Raw genomic sequence first — 19,127 nt, 5'->3', positions numbered from 1 at the left:
CGATACATGTCGCAAAGTCGCTTATACATGTATCTTATACATGTGCCGATACAAATGGCAGTGTAAACGCACCTTAAGATCCATACGGGACTTATAGACCTTGATTGCCGTAACAAAGGACGGCCGAACTGAACGCTTCGTACTTCGTAGCATGACCAAAGTTGCGCCACTGAAAACTGAGGGTTCACACGTGCACACGTACAACTTCATTACATCTGCAGTAGCTGCCACCTGTTGTTTGCGATTGTGAACTCGTCTTTATGCGAGTAGAGGGGGGGGGGGAATGAACGTGTAATTAATTCGTAATTATATTTATGATATTTTTTTTTCTTTTTTAATTTGAATAGCACCGCGAGTTATTTAGAAAATGAAGTCGTATCTTTCCCGATATGGATGGAGTTTTAGTTGATTCAGTACATGTGACATAGAATATGTGGGTGACAGTCTCCAAAAATAGATACAAGAAAAGTTTTTTTCATGCATTTAACTATCAGATGGCGCCATTTGAATCAGTTCTCGATGTAAATAGGAGGCGTCACCGTGTCAGCTGTTATCAGTGAAACAGTAGCAACAAATGTTGTCATTTCGTGTTTATTTGTGTCAAAACGAAGAAGAGTCTCAGCTGTTTTATATGCCCTAATTTAAATGACGTACCTAACAGAAGACTAACTGATAATTTATTTGCCTCAGCTGTTTTATATGCCCTAATTTAAATGACGTACCTAACAGAAGACTAACTGATGATTTATTTGTGGAAGTAGAGCTACGCTATCAAGGCATAAGATGGTGACATTTAATAAGTACTTATATTTCATATTCAGAACTCGTGTTTCAAGCAGCGCAGTTTTCTTGTCACGATTTTATGCAAGACAGCATTATGTGAGAAATGCTAAGGCTCATTTGAATGCGAAAGAATCGGGCCGCTTGCCATCTGACTGCTATGCACAAGGCAAATACTTGATATTTGTTAATCAGCTTAAAAGCTTATTAGTGAATAGAGAAGAAAGGCACACATTGAAACTGATATCTTACGATGGTATGGCATTTTCGCAACTAGAATACGAAGAGCAATTTATTGGCACATGTAACTTTGACTGTATTCACAATCTTTTGATTTTTAGAAGTTTTGAAGTTGGGTATCAAAGCTGAAGAACATTCGATACTCCTCAGCAGTGGAACCGAGGATTGGATATTTGCTGTGGCGATTTCGACAGCAGCCAAAGAGAGAGCTAAGGATATTGAATCAGAAGTAGCTGGGAAGTTCATACCATTTAGGACGTCACTTTTTACTCTCACCCCTACAGAATCAGCAATATCATCGAAGGTAAAGCCGTTTCCAACACATTCTTTACATACCGGTATCAGCACGGACATCCTCTGGCATCCAAAATTCGTTAAAATCTGTAGGAATGAATCCCCCACTCCAATCCTTCTTTTAAGGAAGAAAGAACCATATGTTTTAAATAAAAGGGTTTGTTTTTGAAACAGGGTCACAATTTTGCAGTATTTGAACCACAGAAAGTTTTTGCACTTTATTTCAGGATCTAGAAATAGTATCTTGACCCTTGTATTAATTTTTTGCTACTTATGTGTAAAGTACCATATATCAATGTGTGTGTGTTAACATGTTCAGACTTAGAGAACATTGACTGTGGTAACAGTAATATTACTGGATACAGACTATGTCAGAGTAAACTTCTAGATTTAAACTCATTTATGTGGCATATGCCAGTGATAATGGATAAAGTTTTAAACTCCCCTTGAATGCAGAATGGTGTTGGGTAAGATGTAGGTTAAGTTTTTCTACGGTTGTATGGGTGAATTGGAGAAATATTTAATGTTGTGCAGTGGTACAGTCAATATGCTGAATGTATCTATTTTTTGAGTTACGGAATGATGGGGGTGGTGTTTTATATGGATACCAGTGATTAGACATGGTAAACAACAGAACATGCGAAATCCATGTCTTAAGGGTTGACATAATCAACTAACTGAATGTTGTGTGCATATCTTATGAAAGTGTTCATAGCTAACTTGATTCATATAGATTTCTTACTATTTTGTTATCTTGAAATACATCGCAGTAGAAAATATTTGAGGGAACAAAAAACTGGACTAATTTTTTGTGAAGTTGAAATATATTTGAGTTTTTGGATTGTATGCAGGCAAGAGAGATTTCCTGCACACAGCAACAGTACACTCTTCTCCAAGATTATACCAAGACCTCCCACAGTTTTTGTTGGAATAACTGGGTGTCTCTAAGAGTATTGGTAAAACTGTTTCATGAAAGTGTCCATACTGTTTCATGAAAGAGTCCATTGATCATACTTTTGGTATGATATGAGGACGACCTGTGACTTCTAAAGGTTTAGTTTTAATCCTGATTTTGTCCCGTATTGATACAGAGCAAAGGTCATCATTAATATGTGATATGGCAGGAGTTCTCTGGCTGGCCCTTAGATGCATCTAGACACTCCCGGTATGTTAGTGGTAGCTACAAGAATAAATGACAAATTAAGCAGTAGTATACAGTGAGAAAAACTATGGGTCAAGCATCGAGACCTGGGGATTCTAGAGAGCATGCTTCCATGATGATTTCTACAACCAAGAGATGACCTGTTGACATCTTTTCTTGAGGTAGCTGTCGAATCGTGATATAAGACTGTTTGAGAGGTTCAGTTGATTCTTTTTCTTAAGTAAAATATAGAGTAAAAAGCCTGTCTGAAATCAAACAGTGCTAAGATGGTCATTTCACACATGTTTATCATATTTTGAGCTTGTCACATTATTTGATGCAGATGCTGTACCATAGTGTTTTTCAGAATCCAGGTTGATATTTGTTATGGATGTTTTAAGTTTTAAGGTTATCTGTCTGCTGTCCAAGAACAGTGTGCTCAAAGGCTCGAAGATATTGCAGGTAATCACTGTGAAATTGGCTCTATATCACTGTTTTCAGATAGTCAGCTGCCTTTCCTCATGTTCCCATCTGAACCATATATTGCTTTCAATATTTTCAACTACATGAGTGACTATCAGCCAGTGTGAGCAGCAACTGTTGTATCTTATGAGAAGCACATAGCACTAATCCTCTACTGGGTTATAGTTTCAATGTGACATCTGATAAAACAAATAAAACTTTTGTAAAGGTAGCTTTCATAGATTATGGTTGAAATGATTCAAGCAATGTATGGACTGTCTTCTGACTTAGAATTATAAGGTTTTTTTTTTGAGAATTTTCAATTATTCTTTTATGGAAAAATATTTTATCTTGGTTGATAAAATTATGTTTAGAAAGAGGGTGAACCTATGGAGTTATGGTCTGAAAGAACATACCATCAGTGACCATCAGCGCTCTTGGAATGAAATGGCAATTAAATCAAGACCCTAAGCTGTCTACAGGAGTTGATATACGTCAACGGGGACAGCTGAAAATGTGTGCCCCAACCAGGACTCGAACCTGGGATCTCCTGCTTATATGGCAGATGCTCTATCCATCTGAGCCACCGAGGGCACAGGGGATAGTGCAACTGCAGGGATTTATCCCTTGCACGCTCCCCGTGAGACCCACATTCCCAACTTAATGTCCACACACTACATTCGTAGTGTCCCTGCCCTTTCACTCTTTACTCACGTCAGACAATCTTACCGAGTGCCGTAAAAGTTAAAATTTCTCAAATTTTGCACCACAGAATGTTGGCACTCTGATTGTACCCTCCATAAGTACAGTGACCAATCAACATCCCATGCAATTTTTAGAATATTCAGGATGAGGGTTTCGAGAAAATGATTTATAAAGAATCAAAAAATTTCAGATTCACTCTTTTTACGTAGAAGTTTTTTAATAGTTTAAGAATTTCAGGCATTAATGTCATTGCTGACACACAGTAGTCTTTCCACTATATCATTTCTCAAGACAGTTAACATGTTGTGACTATCCATATTCTCAAAACATAATTTTGAAGTTTGCTAAAAGGTAGAAATTTTTGTAGTCTCTTTTTCCAAATTAAAGATGGAAAAAAGCTCAGAAGTACATATGTCATAATCATGTCTGATAGTATTGGGAACAAGGTTTTTATTAAAAATAATCCAGATCTCTATCACTTGTAGTTTTTTATTATAATTCTTTTGACTTTTTTCCCTTCTTTACACTTTTCAAATATTCTCATTTAGAGAGGTCTACAATTTGTTAACAAGTCATCAGAAAATCCAACTATTTTGATTTTTGAGAGGTGTCTTGTGGAATTTTGACATATTTTTTCAGAAAACTTTGAAATAATGATGTGATACATTTCCTCTTGACCATAATGGTTTGAGATGAAATCGCCCTTGTATCAGATATAGAGCAAAGTTGAATGTAGATCTTGAGCTGAGCTACAGATCATTCTGTTACCACAACATTTATTTCATAGTCACAGGTATGTAAGCAGAGCAACACAGATGAAGGTCACCCTAGCAAAGGTACGGGCTGCAAACAGGGAAATTTATTGAGATTAGTGACTGATAAAGGGTAGATCATTACTATGCAAATCCTGAAAATGAGTATCTGAAAAACAGTGAAGCTGGTTGGACATTCACATGCTACTGTTGTGAGTGTCTGCGAAAAGTGGTAGAACAGTGAAACTACCACTGGACACTAAATGATTGGAAGTCCATGACTCTTCACGGAACATGGGGTTTGGAGGCTTGTCTGCACTGTGAAGTAGGATAAATTGTGATCTGTGGCATCTCTGCTGGAAGAACACACTCACAAGTGTTTCGGAGCACACTGTTCATTGTACATTGTTGAACAAGGAGCTCCACAGCAGACTACCCCTGCGTGTTCACACATTGACCCAACGACATCATCAATTATGATTGCAGTGGTCGTGGGACCATTGGAATTGGACTGTCAATCAAAGGAGGCATGTCAGCTCTTCTGCTGAACCGCATTTTTTCTATACTAGCTTGATGGCTATCTACACACATGCCATAATTAAGGTGAACAGCGGCTCGAAATGTGCAGTGTGCCATGGATGCAGGCTGGTGGGAGCAATGTTATGCTATGGGAGACATTCTCCTGTGTTTGCATGGGACCTGTGGTAGTAATTGAAGACATGCTGACCATTGCGAATTTGCCTGATGTAAATCCAATGGAGCCCATCTGGGTCGCTATAAGGTCTGCATGTGCAAATCAGAGACCTGTTATTTATGTGAATTATGTGACCTATATGTAGACATCTAATCCCGCACGCCTCCACAAACCTACCTACAAACTGTCAGATCCCTGATACACAGAATCAGTGATGTATTTAATTCCAAAGGCGGACAAACAAGCTATTAAGTAGATGCTCATAATGTTTTGGGTCATCAGTATATATGCCCACTTCAAGATATTAAACTTTCCACTTATTGTTATTTCAGTTGCCCTAAGATTGATGTCTCCAGTGCAAGAGCAGAAAATTATCCATTGTTGGTTGCAAATATCATATCTTGCAATTACCCCATCTAAATACGGAATACCTGAAAGTTCAGCTGCAGCAGCACCAACTACAAGAGCAAAAACACCTGTTTCAGTAGGAACATCAGCTGCCTTTGGAGCAAGAACAACTGCATTAGAAATAAGTTGCTACTCTGTGCAAACAACACCAAGCAGGAACGGAAAACATGAACAACATCTTTGTGAAGTTTTTGCTTGGTTGTTTGGTGATATGGAAGCTACAGAAATTCAGCTGACACCTCACCGGTGAATGTCTCACTGGTGCTACAGAAGCCGTGTTCATCAGTTAACTATATTTAGGATAATCACTGCATGCATGCACCCCCCCCCCCCCCCCCCCCCACACACACTCTTTTGTAATGTGTATCCAGCTCCATTTATAATGTAAACAATCAATTTTTGAGAAAATAATTTAATTGTATAGATAAAAAATTACTCACCAAGCAGCAGCAGAACACATGCATAAAAGAAGGTTGTAAACAGGCAAGCTTTCAGAGCCAATGGCTCCTTCTTCACGCAGAAGAGTTGAAGGGGAAGGAAAAGGATTGGAGAGGTGTAGGAAAAGGGGTAGATTTTGGGAAAGTCACCCAGAACCACAGGTCAGAGACTTACCCCAAGAGATGAGAAGGTAAGTCTGATTGTTGGGGACTGCATTGGATGACATTTGAAAACCTTTTCAAATCTCCTCTGCTGCAGTCCCAAACAACCAGTCTTTTCTTCTCACACTGTGCAGTAAGTCTCCCCTGATCCATTGTTCTGGGTGACTTTCCCGAAATCTACCCCTTTCCCTAGCTCTCTTCAATTCTTTTCCTTTACCCCTCTTTTCCCCCTTCAATCCTTCTTCCTGAAGAAGGAGCCACTGGTTCTGAAAGCTTACCTAATTACAACCTTATTTTATGTGTGTGTTTTACCCACCACTTGGTGAGTAGATGTATCTATCCAATTAAATTATCCATTTATAATGATTGTGAAATGTATAATTAATGTTAATCAGCTCTAGATGCCTAGCGTTGCAGAAGTTCAAACAACACACCGAATGTTCTTGCTAGCTCCATAATTCACTATTCTGTGTGTCTTATTTGTAGAAAAGACTTCTCAGTAGACAACACACACCAAGCAAAGCTGGTAGAGGCTGCATCTCCAGTCACCAAGGAGGCATTGTAGCAATCTTTTGAGGTGCCTTATCCAAATTGTTATAAAGTTCTACAGCAACAGATCAGCTGAATCTGGAAGCCCTTAGCTTTCTTTTCCCAAAAGGCTAACATACATACCATGCTATCTACTGAAATTTCAGCTACGTATGAGGCAATAAAGCACTATAGATCGTTGACCAAAGGCCTAGTCTTTACCACATGTAGTAACCTCTGATGTTTGTATTTTTCCAGCTGTCATTTTATTCTGTCTGAGGTTCAGGTGAACCATTGCAATTTTATTGCACAGCTCACAACTGGCACCTGTCGTGTGTGTGTGTGTGTGTGTGTGTGTGTGTGTGTGTGGAAGACCAAGAACGAAGTGCTTGGATTAGAAAGGGTGAAAGACAGGGGTGTAGTCTTTTGCCTCTACCGTTCAATCTGTACATCAAAGAAGCCATGGCGGAAATAAAAGAAAAATTCAAGATTGGGATAAAAATCAAAGCAAAAGGATATCGGGATAAGATTCGCTGATGACATTGCTATCCTTAGTGAAAGTGAAGAAGACTTACAGGATCTGTTGAATGGAATGAACAGTCTAATGAATACAGAATACGGACCGAGAGTAAATTGAAGAAAAATGAAAATAAAGCAGACTAATATGTTTCGTAGACTCCTGGACATGTACTGGCCACAGAAACGTACCCACAGGTCAGCCTGACCGTGCTATCAATTATATTGAATGGGCCAATATTTAATGTCATCTCTTCCAAAGAATTATTCTCTAAATTTTGGAGGTTCGTATATTCAAAAACGACAAACATGCACTAATGGCTTTTACTCTCTCATAAAGATACATGATGTAAATATCAGTTTTAAGCTACTTTTTGTATTCGGATGTATTGCAGTTAGTTTCTGTTGTCAAGGCAACCAGAGATGCTCATGCTTATTACTAAACAGTCAAGCACACAATAATGTTAAGTGTATCTCTGATTTGCATAGTGTAACTGTCAAAATATTTCACTTTTCACTATTAATCTTTCAATAAACTTTAAAAAACTGTCAAGAATTTTTGGATTAACTTTAACTAGTCCCACTGTTTTCCAAAAAGCTCATTCAGAATCGTAAGAACAAATTAATCACGTCCTTAAGCAAAAAAAACTGTGCAGTCATACAATTTTGGATTGCTTCTGTGTTGCGTATTATTTAGCCCTTTATCTCTCTTTTTTTTTAGCTGATTAGTATCTTGATTCAGTTTTGATAACTAACTTCAAACATGCACACTTCCAAAATAAAAATCTTCAACAACAGGGTTTTTTTTTTTTTCTTTTCACAGTAATGATCTTCTCCATTGGTTTATTGATAATTCTTCACGATACTTGTAGTATAGTATACATATCCATCCAACGACTGACTTCAATGGAATACAGACATGAACTGAACAAAATTACAATAGCAACAGGTTCTTTTTCATATTAACAATGTAATAATTTTTTTCTTTGTCGAATCTGCTAGCCCAGTGACATCGTCCTCCTTTAACATGCCTTGGCTGTCAGTTCAGCACATTCGGTGACCAACTTCTGAAGCTGTCATTACTGTGCTGCTATCAGTCCACCATTGCCATTTCAGCAACCTAGAACACATGGAAAAAAAAAAAAAAACCACTGCACACAGTACATCTGTTACGTAATTTTAACCTGTTACATCTATAAATGTTAGCCACGAATCTCGTTAACTACATGTTGCTTCATATAATACAGTATTCTTACCGAGATCATATACCGAACAGCGTTCTTGAAGGAAGGCAGTGCTGATTGGTAAACAATGTGCGATATTCTCTCAAGAATATCAGCACACCAGCCCAGTCTACTAGTATCAAACATAGTTCTTAATTTGAGGAAGAAGTTTCTGAGAATGTACGCTAGAGCACAGCATTGTATGGTTGTAAATCATGGAATGCAGGAAAACAGGAACAGAAGAGAATCAAAGAATTTGAACTGTGGTGCCACAGAAGAATGTTGAAAATTAGGTGAACTGATAAGGTAAGGAATGAAGAGGTTCTCCTGCAGAATCAGCGAAGAAAGGAATATATGGAAAACACTGACAAGAAGAAGGGACAGGATGATAGGACATCTGCTAAGACATCAGGGAATAACTTCCATGGTCCAGATGAAGCCGTAGAGGGTAAAAACTGTAGAGGAAGATAGAGATTTGAATACACCCAACAATAATTGAGGATGTAGGTTGCAAGTGCTACTCTGAGATGAAAAGGTTGGCACAGGAGAGGAATTCATGGTGGCCCACATCAAACCAATCGGAAGACAGATGACTCAAAAGAAAGAAAGGAAAAAAATGTCTCTTTTGCAAGGGATGTTAGGTGCACATGCACATGATCCCCTTTTAGCTTTCTGCCTGCTATTGGGGGGGATGTAAGGGAAACAAATTCCACCTCTTTCTTGCAGAGCAGGCAGCATACTGGAATCAACATTGCATTCACAACATGTGCTATAATGCTACAGCAAGTTGTCTTGTTAAGACTGCTACTAGGCAGAAACACTCTATACTGGCCTGAGGTCATCGAACTTTAATTAATTCCTTCACTTCTGTGGAAGTGCCACATTATATTGTGCATATAATACAGTCACCACCCTGATTTTGTTACTTCAGATATGAGAGCAGCTCTTTTCCCTGTGGGTCTGGATTACTACTTTGCTGGAAGTTGTCCTACTGGAAAATCAAACACTGTAGGGTGTGGCTCTCACTTTCTATCATCTGGCCAAAGCTTGAGATGTAGTAGGAGAAGCAGAAGAAATTTTCTCTGTAGTGTAATTCCTATGCAGTCTCTCACAAATAAAGTTTGAATGGGGATTATCAAGGCAAATTATGCTGCTGATATTGTCCATGATCTAGAGAATATATATGATTGAATACAATGTAAAATTTTGTTAGATAGTGTCAGTAGTGATGAAATCTGACTTTATTGGCAAAAAATAAGAATGAGGCAATAATTTTTCAAGTTTTCACATCATTGTCCATTTTCTGGTGAAATATCAGGACCCTGTAGGAAGTTCACTGGGCCATGTGACTCTTCTTCCACTGAACCATCAGGAAGACCAATCACATTCTGGTGGAAATAAGAATCGTGAAAGTCGGTGAAAAAAATGTGAGTTTTTTTTAAAATCCAAACAGTGATGAGTTCGCTTACAACTAAACTGGTACTACAGTATTAGAAATAAACAATAAATGACTATATCTTCAATAGTGATGTGTTCAGAACAGTTTTACATACATAGTTGTCCTACTACTATGCAATCAGTTCATCATTACATATACAATAATAATAAATAATTGCATTACACAATGACTAATCAAAAATAACATGATTCACATAAAAACTTAAATTAACATTAGACAGTCATGAAGCTGTTATAACTGTGTGTTTTCTTTGGCAAGCTCCTTTTTTTTTTTCCACACATGCATCAACAGAGTACACTGAGTCATGTAAGAGAAATTGGCTTTTGGAAAGGGATTCACTATTCTTTAAATTTTGAAGTTCTCGGGAAAAAAGTTTTGAAAAAAAATTGCACCAGCATAGTTAGCACCCCCTTGTGGCAGGGACAGATTTTTAATTGTTGTGTATGTCATTCTTATGTCTAGTATCACGCATGTGATGTACTGAGTTGTTTTCAAAGAGTGTGAGGTTCTTTGGCAAAGCACATCAGAGGAAAAAAAAAAATATATTGAGATTCAGTGGCAGGTACTACTAGCTGGCTAAGCAATTTGATGCAGGAGCTTCTTGGACGTACTCTACTTATGACGTGGCTTACACTCTTCTGAGCAAGGACAATGAAGATTTTTTTAAGTGAGAGTAGAGTTCCCATAGAAGATAATTCCATACAATGTGCCAGAATGAACGCAAGCAAAATAAGATACCTTTGTGACTGTTTGATCCCTGTTATGAGATAGCAATCTTAATGCAAAAGCTGTAGAGCTCATTCTGTTGACATTTTCATGAATATGGTGTTCGTAGTTTAGTTTGCAGCCTGAATGAATGCTCAGGAACACGGTGTTATCCACACTCTGTAACTTCTGGTTATTGAATGTCATTTATTATTCCTTTGGGCTTTTGTGACTTGATTGAAACCGCATAAAATTTGTCTTGCTTAGGGTGGCAGAATGGGAGTTAACAGTAAACCAGTTAAAGAATTTTGATAAAATGTTGCTGGTTGCTGTTATAACTGGTGTCATCTGCAAACATGGTAAATTTGGACTCAACTACAGGCAGGTCATTAGTATAAATCAGAAACGATAAAGGATCCATGACATAACCCTGTGGGACCCAGTGATGAATAATACCCCAATTGGGCTTGACAGTTATTCCCAATTTGCAATCCACTGCTTCCAAAATTACTTTCTGCTTCCTGTTAGCAAGATAATACTTCAGCAAGTTACTTGGGCTCTTGATGGCATACTGCTGGGCTTTCTGTAATAGTAGTTTGTGATCCACATAATCAAAAGCTGCTGTCAGATAAAAGAAAATACCGTGAACTTTGCTTATTTAGGGACTCTAACAAGGAAACATCACTAAGCTCATTTTGACACAATAATAAAAGCACGTTACCAATGTCACAATGATAATTCAAAAACCTCTTACTCACTTCACTGTATAGAACTTTGTACTTGGGCATTAGGCAGGTACAGGGGGGGTGAGCATGTGACAAACAATAGGCATACAGGAAGTTTAAAAGCTGTACTTACAGGAGGTCATAACGTTACACAGTCAGAATCATGGCCCAAATTTTTATGCGGGATCGACTGCTCGGGCTGATATCTTGTAGTTGTACTATTTTCTCCACAAAATATGTGATCAAGTTGGTGATGTTTCCTTGTAAGATGTCTTCCACAAATGTGAAGATTGGTTGTTCATTGCTTATATTCTTCAGAATATGTAACTGTCATTTACTTAGAATGCTGAAGTGTTCAAGGAGCTTGGCAATCCTGGTATGCAACAACCTTTTAAATACTTTTAAAAGTGAAACTGGCCTGTAATTATTCACTTTTGATGCATCCACATTTTTGAAAGAGATTTTACAGTAGTATATTTAATTCTCTCTGGGAATATGACTTGATACATTTTTGAGTTAAGATTATGGCTCAGTATTCTACGTATTTCGATAGAACATTATTTCAGTAGATTGCTTGAGATGCTGTCAAAGCCAGCTGTTTTTCAATAAGACAGTGGTACTCCATAAGTTCCCTATTGTTTATAGGAGATAACATCGTCTCATCAGAAGTGTTTGGAGCTTGCCATTTGAGAATATCCATCACTTCATGTAGACCCTCTGACCCACAGCCTGTTTTCTCAGTGACATTTAGAATGTATCCATTGAAAATCTCGGCAATATTTTTTGTCTTACTTTTTGTAACATTCCACATACTTTTGATTTTGTTATGTGAATTATTGTTTTTGACCAACAACTATACATGTTTTGCTTTTTCAGTCACTTTGTTTAAAATTTTGCAATATATTTTGTAGAAGTTCTGTTTATGAGCATTATTTGAATATCTGTATTCAGTAATTGCTCTTGTTTCCATTTACAGGATATTTTGGCAACCAAAGTGATCCATGGCGTTTTCACTAGTTGTCTAGTTTGCGCTCTGTAGATTCTTTTTGAGAATATGCTTTCAAACAGTAATACAGCTTCATCATTAAACGTGGTAATTTGCTATTGACATCAGGTTTTTGATAATTACGTTTCCAGTCAAATTTCTTAACGCATTGTTTAAACTTCTGAATTGTATCACCATATGAATCTGCTTGTTTCTCCAGCAGTTTGGTGGGGAGACCAAGTACTGAGTTCAGGGAATAGCATTCAGTATCATCTACTTTCTGCATTCCTCTCAGTTAGGAATATTTGCGCTAAACTTGTATACTCCTGTGTCTCAGGCTTAAGATGACGACAACTGACATCTCAGTTGATGAAATTGTTGTGTGTCCTCGTTGCCACTGCCTATTTGATCACTTAGTTACAAAAACTGTTGGCTAGACACAACACCTTTGGCTGTTGAGAATCAAACATGTTCTTTGATTATGTTGAGCTCTGCCAAAGCATGTTGGACACTGTGTCAGTGTTCTTAGTAAGGAGCATACCTGAGTTTCCAGTAAAGAACTTTAGAAAAATGCACTTACTCTGCTTGGCTGTCACATGTACCATGACTCCTGCCTTTCAGCTTTCACAACTTGTGATCTATTCAAGTGTAGGGCACTGTGAAACAGTGCAACAAGTTCCAGTGATTAATATGAGATAGCAGAACACTGAAGTTCACAGCTTGAGGACCATCACCAACTAGAAATAGAAGGCAACATCTGTGCTCCCTGAAGTGCTCAATTTTGCTCCACATTCAAGAATGTTACCCTGATGAGAGATTATGAGTGGCCTAAAGCAGGTGATGGTTGCTCTCCCATAAGATGAGATGGAGAGCTTGTAGATTCCTCAACAGAAGCTAAAAATACTGAAACTGTTATCTTGTTGACAGAATGTAGGGAAATAACGAGGGCAGTTCAATAAGTAATGCAACACATTTTTTTTTCTGAAACAGGGGTTGTTTTATTCAGCATTGAAATACACCAGGTTATTCCCCAATCTTTTAGCTACACAACACTATTTTTCAACGTAATCTCCATTCAATGCTACGGCCTTACGCCACCTTGAAATGAGGGCCTGTATGCCTGCACGGTACCATTCCACTGGTCGATGTCGGAGCCAACGTCGTACTGCATCAATAACTTCATCATCCGCGTAGTGCCTCCCACGGATTACGTCCTTCATTGGGCCAAACATATGGAAATCCGATGGTGCGAGATCGGGGCTGTAGGGTGCATGAGGAAGAACAGTCCACTGAAGTTTTGTGAGCTCCTCTCGGGTGCGAGGACTTGTGTGAGGTCTTGCATTGTCATAAAGAAGGAGAAGTTCGTTCAGATTTCTGTGCCTACGAACACGCTGAAGTCGTTTCTTCAATTTCTGAAGAGTAGCACAATACACTTCAGAGTTGATCGTTTGACCATGGGGAAGGACATCGAACAGAATAACCCCTTCAGCGTCCCAGAAGACTGTAACCATGACTTTACCGGCTGAGGGTATGGCTTTAAAATTTTTCTTGGTAGGGGAGTGGGTGTGGCGCCACTCCATTGATTGCCGTTTTATTTCAGGTTCGAAGTGATGAACCCATGTTTCATCGCCTGTAACAATCTTTGACAAGAAATTGTCACCCTCAGCCACATGATGAGCAAGCAATTCCGCACAGATGGTTCTCCTTTGCTCTTTATGGTGTTCGGTTAGACAACGAGGGACCCAGCGGGAACCAACCTTTGAATATCCCAACTGGTGAACAATTGTGACAGCACTACCAACAGAGATGTCAAGTTGAGCACTGAGTTGTTTGATGGTGATCCGTCGATCATCTCGAACGAGTGTGTTCGCACGCTCCGCCATTGCAGGAGTCACAGCTGTGCACGGCCGGCCTGCACGCGGGAGATCAGACAGTCTTGCTTGACCTTACGGCGATGATGACAACGACTCACCGTGCTTTTGTCCACTGCCAGATCACAGTAGACATTCTACAAGCACCTATGAATATCTGAGATGCCCTGGTTTTCCGCCAAAAGAAACTCGATCACTGCCCGTTGTTTGCAACGCATATCCGTTACAGACACCATTTTAACAGCTCTGTACAGCGCTGCCACCTGTCGGAAGTCAATGAAACTATACGAGACGAAGCGGGAATGTTTGAAAATATTCCACAAGAAATTTCCGGTTTTTTCAACCAAAATTGGCCGAGAAAAAAAATGTGTTGCATTACTTATTGAACTCCCCTCGTAATAGCACTCAATGACAGTGCAACTTCATTGCTAATTTTAGGTGACCACTAGCATACAAGTAGGTAAGGAAGGATTGTATTCCAACAGTGATACAGAACACTGTTTCACTCCTTAATAACTCAGGTTTGCACAAAAGGATGTCCAAATGATATATGCCAAAGCTTGAACATGACTAAATATGTGTAGTCTCTTTGATAATATGTAAAGAAAGATTGCCACAGAATCCAATAGTAGTGAATACTCTAAAACAGTGACATGTGGTAAAACAAAGACAGAGCTTTCATGGGACATATTCCCCACTATGCAGAGTTGGTGAGGGTACTGAGAGAGATACACCTGTATAGGTCTTATTTCCTGGTCACCTTTGGTGTCACATCCTTCTTATCTTGGGTGACTCTGGAAGGAGACTCGATGTATAGTTATGGAGGCTCTTGCAGAAGAATTAACTGAAACTGTTTTGGCAAGTTGTCACCACCATTAGATATAGATTCTGTGAGCAGATGGAGAGTGTCACTGGGGAGTTTACATCAGCCCCAGGTCTGGTCAAGAACAATGTTCACTGCCAGTATTTTACAGCAGAGCTGGTAGCCATTAACAGAGCCCTATGTTTTACTAAACAGACCTCCCCTGACCAAGTTTTGATTTATAGTGAGTCAATGAGCAGTCTACAAACTATTGACTAATGTTGCTCTTGTCACCTTATGATGTGTGCTATTCGCAATCTTCTCTCTGACCTTACTTATACTACATGCTCAGTTGTTTTTCTCTGGGTCTCAAGTCATGGGTATCTCAAGGAATGAACTGGCCAAATGTTTGGCTAGAGAAGTGACTGATTACTCATCCAACATTCACTTTGATGATCCCAGGCATGGATTTGCAAGTAGAAATAAGGTCTGTGTGTTATCAAAGAGACGGTGGATCCATGGCACTACTCCTTCCTTTCCTCCCAGAAGGAATCCACTGTCCTATGTGGCCTCCATATCAATCGTACCATATTAATCCATAGTTGTATATTATGTTATGAGCCACCTTCCACCTTGTGGTTGAGCAGTCTCACAGACAGTAGCTCACATTCTGGTGGAATGCCCCCTTCTGGATCTGGATCTCTATGTCAACCACAATCTTCCAGTTTCTTTGCCTCTAACATTGGCAGACAATGTACAGACAACTGAACTTGTTCCCTGCAAGAAAGAGCTGTTTATTCTTAGATCGAAAGTTTTAAACTGCTTCGATGGTGGGAGTTAGGGGAGTTGGGTTGGGGAGTCTCCTGCCATATGGTAGGCCTGGGGACCTACTACTCTACTCCTCCACCAGACCCACTTTTACTCTGTCGTCATCACTTTTAGGTTCAGTTAGACCTTTTCTCTACTGCACCGTATTTTACTTTTTAGGAGTGATCCTTCATATAGTTCTCCGATGGAGGCAAGACCTTAAGGCTACCTTATCCTTGACACTAGTTGATGATGAAAGAGCAGGTTTTTATGCTTTCTTGCAGAGTGTGAGTTTTATTCCCATCTTTAACACTTTGACCGTAACAGATTAGGGGTGGGAAAGTTGTGGATGACACGCTCTCTGCCACCTGCTGAACTTCTGAGGACACTTGAATGTGCCTGCCCACCAACTGACCTGCTTATTTCTCTATCTTATTTTACTGTTATCAGTCCTACAGATGTTCATTACATTTTTAGCTCCTTTGCTTTTACTGTTGCAGATCTCCTTTCTGGAAGGAATTGTTTATTCTCTTCCTATCTTACCCCTCATTGGGTTGGTGTATGTCAGACATGAGCGAGATACCTCTTGCCACAGAAGACATCTGTGGAAGTCCTCACCTGCTCTCTGACCTGCAGGCTGGCCTGACCCATATATTTTTTTACCTCTGCAGAATGAATTTTCACGCTGTAGTGGAGTGTGCACTGATTTGAAACTTCCTGGCAGATTAAAACTGTGTCCTGGAATGGAGCTCTGACCTGGAACCTATGCCTTTTGCAGGCAAATGTTCTACCAAATGATCTATCCAAGCTTGACTCATAATTTTCCCTCACAGTTGTACTTCCATTATTACCCTGTCTGTTACCTTCCAGGCTCCACTGAAGTTCTCCTACATACCTTGTGGAGCTAGTATTCCTGAAAGAAAGGATATTTCGAAGACTTGGCTTAGCTGCGAACTGAAAATTCATTCTGGAAACAATCCCCCAGGCTGTGGCTCAGCCACATCACAGAAATATCCTTTCTTCCAGGAATGCTAACCCCAACAGGTATGCAGGACAATACCTGTAAAGTTTGGGAGGTAGGAGATGAGGTACTGGTGGGAGTAAAGTTGTGAGGGCATGTCGTGAGTTGTGCTTAGATAGCTCAGGCAGTAGAGCACTTGCAAAAGAAAGGCAGAGGTCCCAAGCTCAAGACCCAGTCTGGCACACAGTTTTAATGTGTCAGGAAGTTACTTTTACCCCTATTTTAATTATTTCTCACCTTTGGCAGCAACATTGCTTTTTGTGTACCAGTTCTACTACTACTACATACTATCACAATCTGACCAAATTTCTGGCTGATGTCACTAACTCCAGATGGACTACCCCTTGAACAAGGGACTGATGACCTCACTGTTCAGTCCTTCAAAAAACCCTTCTCCTCCCTTCAGCCAGTAAACAAACCACCCAGCCCAACTCCAGGAGTCCCATATGTATATATGAAGCACTTTGCAAAAACTGTTCTTTACATGATGTTCTTTACACCTAAATTATTCTATAGTTAGATAATGACACTAGTGATCTGGGTATGTGATTTAAAAATCTTGCAGAAATCCTGCAGTACCTGAGCAGCTTTCTGGAGGACATTTCAACAGAAAACGCTATATATACTTTCACTAATGAAATATTAAATGCTCTGAGTAACCAGAAGTCACCCGTTGGAATTTTTTGTGATCTATCAAAGGCTTTTGATTGTGTAAATAATGGAATACTTCTAGATAATCGCAAGTACTGTGGTATGAATGGGACGGTGCTCAAATGGTTTAAATCATACCTAACTGGAAGGGTGCAGAAAGTTGAAATAAACAGTTCATATAATATGCAAAAAACTGGTGATTTCTCAAACTGGGGAACAATCAAGAATGGGGTGCCGCAAGGTTCGGTCTTGGGTCCTCTGCTGTTCTTAATATATATTAATGACTTGCCATTCTATATTCACGAAGATGCAAAGCTGGTACTTTTTGCCGATGATACAAGTATAGCTATCACACCCAACAGACAAGAATTAACTGGCGAAATTGTAAATGACGTTTTTCAGAAAATAATTAAGTGGTTCTCTGTGAATGGGCTCTCATTAAACATTGACAAAACACAATATATACAGTTCCACACAGTAAATGGAATGACACCATTAATAAATATAGACTTCGATCAGAAATCGGTAGCTAAGGTAGAATATTCAAAATTTCTAGGTGTATGCATTGATGAGGGGTTGAACTGGAAAAAAAACCACTGAGAATCTGCTGAAATGTTTGAGCTCAACTACTTATGCTATTAGGGTCATTGCAAATTTTGGCAATATACATCAGAGTAAATTAGCTTACCATGCCTATTTTCATTCTCTGCTTTCGTATGGCATCATATTCTGGGGTAACTCATCATTGAGTAAAATAGTGTTCATTGCACAAAAGCGTGTAATCAGAATAATTGCTGGATCTCATCCAAGATCATCCTGCAGACACTTATTTAAAGAGCTAGAAATCTTCACTGTAGCCTCACTATATATATATATATATATATATACACACTTATGAAATTTGTTGTTAACAATCTGAATGAATTCAAAACTAATAGCAGTGTACATGGCTACAACATTAGGAGAAAGGATGATCTTCACTACTCAAGGTTAGATCTAACTTTGGCTCAGAAGGGGATAAATTATGCTGCCACAAAAGTCTTTGGTCACTTACCTAATAGCATAAAAAGTCTGACAGATAGCCATATAGCATTTAAAAGGAAATTAAAAGAATTTCTTAATGTCAACTCCTTCTACTCATTAGATGAATTTTTGGATATAGTAAGTGGGTAATTTCCCCAACCCCCCCCCCCCCCCCAAAAAAAAATAAATAAATAAATAAATATATATATATATTAATTGTCATGTAATATCTTGTATAGACACCTTTTATTAACCTGACACATTCCACATCATTATGAAGTGTCGTATTCATGATGTATGGAACAAGTACTAATCTAATCTATGTAACTTTGGGGGCTGACATCTAGCGGCCTACCCGGGAGACACACATGCATCTGTCACTGCCTGCCGTGGGAAAGCTGTTCTATGTCTCTTACTGAACATGTACATTCACCACCTATAAGAATCTAAATAAAGGATAGTAGTTTTTGTGTAATCACTTTCAAAATTTGTATACTGCACGTTGTTATTAATCTTGTACAGACAGCTTTTATTAACCTGACACATTCCACATCATTACGAAGTGTCGTATTCATGATCTATGGAACAAGTACTAATCCAATCTAATCTAGTGGTTGGGAGAGGAGTGAGACAGGATTGTAGCCTATCCCCGATGTTATTCAATCTGTATATTGAGCAAACCGTAAAGGAAACAAAAGAAAAATTCGGAGTAGGTATTAAAATCCATGGAGAAGAA

General features: G+C 38.9%; 1 protein-coding gene and 1 non-coding gene across 3 annotated transcripts in view; one reads left to right on the top strand and one right to left on the bottom strand.

Annotated features, from left to right (window-relative positions):
• The first annotated feature begins 301 nt into the window (after positions 1-301).
• LOC124609295 (NAD(P)H pyrophosphatase NUDT13, mitochondrial-like) overlaps positions 302-19,127 on the top strand; it is a 58,236-nt gene continuing 39,410 nt past the window's right edge. The window contains exons 1-3 of one of the 2 annotated variants that reach the window (XM_047140062.1): positions 302-645; positions 714-1,036; positions 1,122-1,324. In XM_047140062.1, the coding sequence (XP_046996018.1) occupies positions 784-1,036; positions 1,122-1,324 (456 nt within the window). In that variant the 5' untranslated portion in view covers positions 302-645; positions 714-783. Of the gene's footprint in view, positions 1,037-1,121; positions 1,325-19,127 lie in introns of both variants that reach the window. The other variant, XM_047140061.1, reaches the window with a different exon arrangement.
• Trnai-uau lies at positions 3,437-3,511 on the bottom strand. The gene has a single exon. It is a non-coding gene; the product is annotated as a tRNA-Ile (tRNA).

This window comes from Schistocerca americana, chromosome 1, assembly GCF_021461395.2.
Source record: "Schistocerca americana isolate TAMUIC-IGC-003095 chromosome 1, iqSchAmer2.1, whole genome shotgun sequence".
NCBI lineage: Eukaryota > Metazoa > Arthropoda > Insecta > Orthoptera > Acrididae > Schistocerca > Schistocerca americana.
This window is presented reverse-complemented; position numbering and strand designations above follow the sequence as displayed.